The 7,747-nt window shown below is 37.4% G+C and overlaps 1 protein-coding gene across 2 annotated transcripts in view; it reads right to left on the bottom strand.

Moving 5' to 3' along the window:
- Positions 1-24: 24 nt before the first annotated feature.
- LOC126915536 (LON peptidase N-terminal domain and RING finger protein 1) overlaps positions 25-7,747 on the bottom strand; it is a 64,652-nt gene continuing 56,929 nt past the window's right edge. For both annotated transcript variants that reach the window (XM_050720283.1, XM_050720284.1), the window contains exons 6-9: positions 7,120-7,319; positions 5,206-5,507; positions 4,552-4,759; positions 25-4,238 (exon numbers count right to left, since the gene is read on the bottom strand). In XM_050720283.1, coding sequence (XP_050576240.1) covers positions 3,882-4,238; positions 4,552-4,759; positions 5,206-5,507; positions 7,120-7,319 — 1,067 coding nt within the window. In that variant the 3' untranslated portion in view covers positions 25-3,881. The remainder of the gene's footprint in view (positions 4,239-4,551; positions 4,760-5,205; positions 5,508-7,119; positions 7,320-7,747) is intronic.

Here is a 7,747-nt window from a genome sequence, read left to right as displayed (position 1 = left end):
GTAAAACAAAGTATCCTCGAAACATTTTGATTTCATCGATATTTTTATTACAATAATTCCATATGAAGAGATGAAGATAAATATAGAAATGTCGAAGTAAAAATGGAAAGTTGCGTGACATTACATACTATTTTGTAATATTATGTTATAACAATATACAATAGGTAGGCTATACGGTAATATCACAATGCATGATTCACAACTTCGTAAAAGTCTAGAGAAGAGAATATAAATTTAAAGATACCAGGGACGCACCATCTCTGCCCCTTCGATTTTTTTTTTTTTTTTTTTTCTTGAAGACGAAACGTTACATTATTATTATTATTATATCGATTAGAAAACGTGCGATGAAAAAAGTTGTCCTCCTCTTATTCTTCCTCATCTTCGTCTTCTTCTTCTTCTTCTTCTTCTTCTTCTTCTTTCATACTCACACATACACACATTCTCGAGTGAGAGAAATTGGAAATATATACGTTAGGTGTATGCGTATCGAATAATGCCAATTTCGCAGTCAATTGTCGTTATTCGCTTTCGATAATATTATTATCGACGATACTAAAAGCTAATAGTGGTGTACTCGCTTCATAGTGATAGTACTCTTCTTAATTTGTAATAATAATTAGAATAATCATAATAGTAATAATAATAATAATATTAATTCACGATAACAATAAGAATAATCAATTATCATGGACAACAGACGCGTATGATTCTTTTCTTTCTTTTTCATATTTTCTTATTCTCATTTCTTCGTTTCTTCTGTACGTTTGATTGCATGACTGATATGACGTTCCCTAGCTCTTCCGATGATCGTTACATGTGTCTCTCGAATGACGTTTAAAAAATCGCATGAAAATAAATTACTATACGCTACCGTAGTCGAGAAGTCTTATGAGCGACGGAATAAACTTAAAGGCTCGTATTCATAACACTGTATTATTACTAAACGATACGCCTTTGTTTCACGGCCAGTTTGCCACTATTGGAAAACCACATTGGAAATGAATCGTTAAAAATATTATACTCTTGAATATGCTCTTCGATTATCGTGCAACGACAGAATAATTTTCAGCTTGGACGCAAATTACAGTTCACTCGATGAGAATAGTTGTGATTATCAACGTTACGCTTCTAATTTTGATTAAGAGATAATTATCAATTCTCAACGATTGCTTATAGTATATAGATCCTCTTTTTAGAATTTCAATCTTTCTCGACAGATTTTTATAAATATAAATCGTTACGTTAAAAACATCAACGACGAGATATTCGAAGAAGATATAGTTGAAAGAATTTCGTATTAATATTTACGATAGATTATATTCGTTTTCTTCTTCTTCTTTTTTCTTTTTCGTGGAAAGAAAAGGAGTATAGTTTGTTCTATTAGAGCGTTCTGAATACAGGCCGGACAGTATAAAAAATTGAGTTTCGTGCCACATGAAGAGCGCTTTGCCACATAAACTGGTCGTTGTTGTAAATTCCTTTTCAACAAGTATGGCTCATTACGAGAAGCTGAGTGAAAATAGAACGTTCCACCTAAAATTTCTCGTTTCTCCGAATTTAACATCACCTAGATCTAACTCGATCGCTATATTTATCAATTTTCCTCGGTATCTATCACCATGGGACGCGTAAAAACATTTCAGTTATCAAACATCATTGGACCCCTTAAACGTTAATACAAGTGCAAACGGAATATATGACTCATAATAATTAAAAGATCATTTATTCAAATAGCTCTAATCTTTAATCAAAATTCTATAAGTTTCAAATTATATTAAACTTATTTAGTTCTCTTTCTTTTTGTCGATGAAATTTCTTTCCTTCCCTAAAATCGTAAATTCAGAAATCTTATACTCGAGCACATGATCCTTTAATTATTTCAAGCAACACATTCGTGCTTTCTTTCTCAACGTATGTCAAAGTTTGTCAAGTACAGTTTGCTTACTTTTGATTTAGGTACTAGAAAAATCCATTTTGCATAGAAAGAAAAATACGCTGAAAGAAAATTATTCGACTTTCGTAAATATGAAAGACAAAAGCTCTTCACGCCCCAAAGCTCAAGATTGGCCAATTCGAACGAGCTAAAACTGGATGCGCGCACGACAGAATCTAAAACACGCTGCTCTAATCGTGCGTACATCCGACGAACGTTTTGTACTCAGCAAACTCACGACGAAATACATATGTACGTCTCGCTTCTCGTTCTATCATTGTACCATCGTTATGAGTATATATTCGCGCGATTCGTTTCGAAGATAAAAAGTTCTCGTCGGGTACGAACAACATAAGCGTAAACGACGACGACGTGCGTACCTCTGATTGCAACGTATAATATGCTCATGTATACATAAATGTGTGTGTATACATATAGATGTATGTATATATAATATTATCTGGAAGAACAGATTTGCGTATTGCAATAGCGCGAAGAACACGGTCACGCCTTACCGAGGTAAACGATATCTCTCCTTTCATCTCGGATATGTGACTCTAACGTCTACTTTGGTCGATTCATCGATGATTGGCTAAGAGTTTGAACATTCTCGATTCGATATTCCTATCGACGCTAACGACGAGTTTCGAATATAAAACGTGTATTTGTGAGACCCGATCGGCTATCGATAGTCTAGCTAATTTTGTAATAAATATCGAGAATATGGTGATCTTGCGTTATAGCTTGCCCGAAATTAACTTATCGTTCAAAAAGTAGGAATGAGTCTCACCGTATTGTTTGACACGTTCCGTGTCAGCTACACTATCGATGGCACGCGACAGATACGAAAGACAAAGGCTAATAATTTTTAATTTATTGCTAATAGATAGATTTAAAGGTAGGTAAGTTTAGAAAAGGTTAGAAGATTAGGAATTGGTTGCTATCTATAACTAAATTTCCTAGTATAATTTTACCAGATGATTCTGAAATTGTCGTACAGCACGGAACGTATCAACTCTGTGTTATTTGGTCTATTTCAAAGAGACCAGTGAGAAATCAGTGCTGTCAAGGAAACTGAAGCGAAAGCTGTCACTTCGTTCGTTGCTTCTCCCTTGTTATATGCGGTATAGGAACAATAACTGATACCATGTTACACGTATCGTAATGCATACTAGTAAATATAATCGATTCCCTTAAGGACATACTGATTTTTATGCGCAGAGAAAAATACGAACAAGTTTCGTTCATTGACAGCACCGGTCCAGCTACACCGTCATCAATCTCTTGTCAGAAAACACAAACGTCACAAAATATGTGTCGAAGCACGTAGCGAGATTGTAAAAGAGCGGGTTGCTTGTAATATTGCTTAGAATAATCACACGCACGATCGAATTAATTGCGGACGAGCTATAACGCGCAAATCGACGAGATCAATTTCTTCGTTTACATCTCTCGCTTCAACCCCCCGTTCTAACTAGGTTCCGTTAATGGAACGTAACGACTACTCGAATGACAACGATGTTACCCTTTGTTCGATCCTAGTCTCGCTTCTTCTAATTGCACCATCATCGTTCCGTCGATAAGGCGCTTGGCTGTGTAAGTTTAACGAGTACCCAATAAAGAGAGAAAGAGAGATAGTACTCGAGTTGAAACGCAACTAACGGGGTTAAGTATAAGAAGAAAAGTGGGGGAATCGATGCACACGGAGAACCTGGTTGCCGATCGACCGAGCTACAGGTTTTCCTCGCCTCACTTCCGGATATAATGCGTGTATATTAAATACCGAGTAAAAAGTAGTAATCTTCGATAAGCTATTCTCCAAGTACTTTGTACATCGAATGAAAGTCGAATCCCGTTAAATCACCATCTCATGGCGAAATGATCTGAACGAATTGTCCTGAGCGGACATCTTTCCAATTTCTTCTTATCCTTTGTTCCTTTAACGTTACTGTACCACCGAGACTGTCGTGTCTGTGAGGCCACCCTCGTCTCGACATATGCTGGATGAAGTGGTGGTTTCTTCCGATGGAGCAGGGGCGACAGTTAATTGCCTTTGCTCCATATGATCCAGAGTCTTTTCGATAGCCCTTAATCTCTTCTCCAGACTCGTCGTACCAAGAATTCCCACTTGCAGCTGGGGACCAAGTGGTAAAATCGCCAACAACCACCAGGTCCACGATGGACCGTCCGGCAGGCGCGGCCAATCTTCCTCGGTGTCTGGCATTCGACCGAATACTCGCTGTATTTCTAATTGCTGGGACAATGGCACCGTGTCCCACCATCTTCTTCCTTTCGTTCTCACCTGGAAATATTAAGTTTCAGTAAGCAGATACAGTCTATCTTTACCATCTATAAAATCTTAATTGCCACGATCTATATATTTTCTGATACCGGCGATAAAATGGCAATTCTAATTAATTTTACTTTAATTTTAGAATGGAAAATTTTATCGAAGATCGTATAACGTTAGTACGTGTTATATATTATGTGCATTGTTATTGTATGTATGTTATACATTGTATTATTATTATATTACTACGTGCGTTAATAGATAAGTCTTCGAGCGGTAAGTTATTAACTATGATCGATTCGAATATGAATTATCGATGTTTCACCTTGTCGTGAAGCTCTAAGAGATTCAAAAGTTGATCCTCCTGAACCATCGCATCCCTCAGGAATTCTACTTGAGCCGTGTCATAACCGTCCCTTTCTCCACCAGAGAGAACCCTGAATCTTCTGCCTCCGACTGTGCTAAGAATGCTGCAACCATCTTTCAGCAGAACTCTATCTCGAATCTCAAGCATAGTGCCGTATTCCGCGTATCTGTTACAAACAAAATATCGCTATTAAAATTAAGTTTTCAGTATCTCAGAACATAGAGCAAGACGTTTAAAGAACGCGAATAGCAGTTCTCGTTAAAGCAATAGTATTTCTCAGCTATAAATTACTGCCCCCATACAATGTGTACGAAACATCAGCAATTTATAGCTCGATCGATTGGCCTATCTTTGTATCTTCGTTATCGAACACGATAGATCGAACGAACAACTTGTTTTTCTATTTTGACAAGGACCATCTATCGAACTCAAGAACTGTCTCATAGTATGGCATTCTTAACGCTTGTTAAAAGAGTAAATAGGATAAGAAAAGTCTAATCTTCGACTATGCTCTTACTTTGCAAGTAAACAAAATGATCGTTCCACATTATCGCCTCTTCTACTGAATATATTTTAAGAAAAAGCGAAAAGGATAACTAAAAGGACAATTACCTCTTCGTCCCCGTCGCTTCTCTGTTGAGACACGCCGCGATACCAAACTGGCGAACGCCACTCTCGACGCATCTTCTCACCATCAGCCTGTATCTCGGCTCGTAGACGAACAGGGGACAAGCGACACAAGGAAACGCCGTGGTACAAACAAAAACCGCGATCTGCTCGCTGCCCAGGAGGCCAAGTCCCTGGACCAGTTCTAATCGGTGGCTGGCTGCCCTGGAGGCGTATTCCGCCGGGGCCACGGTCTTCAAAGCCCTCTCCACGAAGTCCGTCACCGTCTTCTGGCTGCTGGCCAAGTACTGAAAAAGCAAAGGACACTCTGCTAAGTCAACCAGAAACCTCGTCGTCCTTCTCGAGAGATGCCTTTAACATCTCGCTGCTGAGATTCGTGATTTTTTCATGAGAATTTCTCAGCACCTTCCTCCTTCGTGACAAGTTTCGTGGCCATCTCCCTGGAGAACTGGCATCAATAAAGAACAGGATGTTTCAAAGAGTTACACGTAGAGTGTTTTGTTTAAAATTAATCGAATTCTGGTGTCGTTTTGACTAGACTGATTACGTTGACTCGATGCACTGCATCTTTATGAAATTTATATTGAAATTATATTTATTACGTTTCATTATAATAAGGCTCGTGTATTAATAAGCACGTTGTTGAATAAAGAACGTTTTGCTAGAGTAAAGTCGTCGATCGAACTTTATATCGATTGACGATCTCGAGGGTGTTGTTAAATTTACCTACGTAATAATGTAATAGGAAGAAGCAAACAAGTACCGCATAATGAATGAAACGGTATATAATTAGAACGATAGGAATCATACTATTCATCAGTGAATGAAATAGCGTTCGCTAAATTGTCAATCGATATAAACATATTTGGATATAAAATCACATTTGAATTACAGAAACCCAACAACCAGTGATATCTTAAAACATCGTAAGGATATTTATAAAATATTCACTTTTTCAAATTCCAGGATTTTTCCATAAAGGATTATTAACTTCTCCATACGTAGACTGTAACAAATATAGACTGTGTTCGATTCTATTAACTCTTCTGAATTACTTGTGTAAATATCACGTAAAAACTTGCGCAAAAAATATTTATCATGAATCACGCCGACCAATTAAATAAAACGAAGCAACACTGATAAACGTTTAGCGTCGCGTTAAGGAAGAAGGAAGGAGGATATAAAAGAAAGAAGCAGTAACAATGCGGGAATAACGGTCGCGGTGTGTTGTGTAATAATGTAACGTAATACGAGGGAGGAGGGGATCCAGGAAAGATACGGGATTGCCAGCCGCAAAATTTATTTAACGTCATTAACGACGATGCTCACAGGGACAATTGGTAATGATGCCACGAACGCGGAAGCTCCTAACGGCGGCCCTGGTGACCACAAACAATAATCATTTCAATCTGCAGCATCGTTAACCGCTAGGAAGCATTATATCTCATTTATGGACAGGTGTTTCACGTCCTGACGTTCTTTTGTTCCACGGAACATAATTCGAAATCAACTTTTTGTCTTATGATTCTTTGTGCTCGTTATATAGGATGTTTCAAATTTCGTCAGGTAAATCTGTTCAATATGTTCTATAGATTGAAACGAGGGAGAACGTATTATACATATAAATACAAGGAAAGAACGACGACACATGCAAACCAGCTGGCTGCTGAAGCGAGCAAAACTCTGATAGAAAGAAGACTAAAAAGAAAACACCCCACTGACGACAGTAAAGAAATAAAATAATCAAACTCGAAGATGGTATCCCGCTGAGGGTAGCCATCCACGTGTTATTTAGCAATTAAGTTAGAAAAATTTACCAAATGTCCAGCTGGACAAATTGTAAAGTACAAATTAAATAATAAAAAGGAAATTATACATATACATTCATACTATACTTACATCGACGAGAGACGTGACGCACAAAGGACAGGCCGAGGAATAATCCAAGCAACGATCCAAACACATCCAGCAATACGTGTGCCCACATGGTGTTGTTACGGGTTTCCATAAGAGTCGACAGCACAGAATGCAATCTAACTCGCCTGCCGTGCCACCGGAAAGGGGCGGTAGGAGAATTTCAGCGGGTCTCGCTTCGAGCCCTGTGAAAAACAAACGCTTTAGTTGATTACCGTGTGTCTAAAATATTCTTATCGCGTAATCTTATGCTTTAAAAAAATTCTATTATTGAAGTCAGAATTATAAAAGATAGAATTATATATTTTAGAAAAGAAGGGATTTAGATTTCGACAGAAATTAACAGTACTGTATTATTGTGCTATTTTATATTATTATTATTATTACATCGTTCATCATATAAGGTTTGTGAGAATTTACGCGACATATTTGGATATTCGCGAAAGTACGAGTTTCTGCAATATTTATCGATATCCCGTAATGATATAACAAAACCTCGGCGAGATAAAAATTTAATATTTCAAAATGGTAAATGTCTTTGGATAATTGAATTCCTTGAATCAACTTATACCTCTTTAATTTTCAATTTTACACGATAAGAATTGAGTCTTTG

This window comes from Bombus affinis, chromosome 4, assembly GCF_024516045.1.
Source record: "Bombus affinis isolate iyBomAffi1 chromosome 4, iyBomAffi1.2, whole genome shotgun sequence".
Classification (NCBI taxonomy): Eukaryota; Metazoa; Arthropoda; class Insecta; order Hymenoptera; family Apidae; genus Bombus; species Bombus affinis.
Note: the sequence above shows the minus strand (reverse complement) of the source record. Positions and strands in the feature narration are given on the sequence as shown.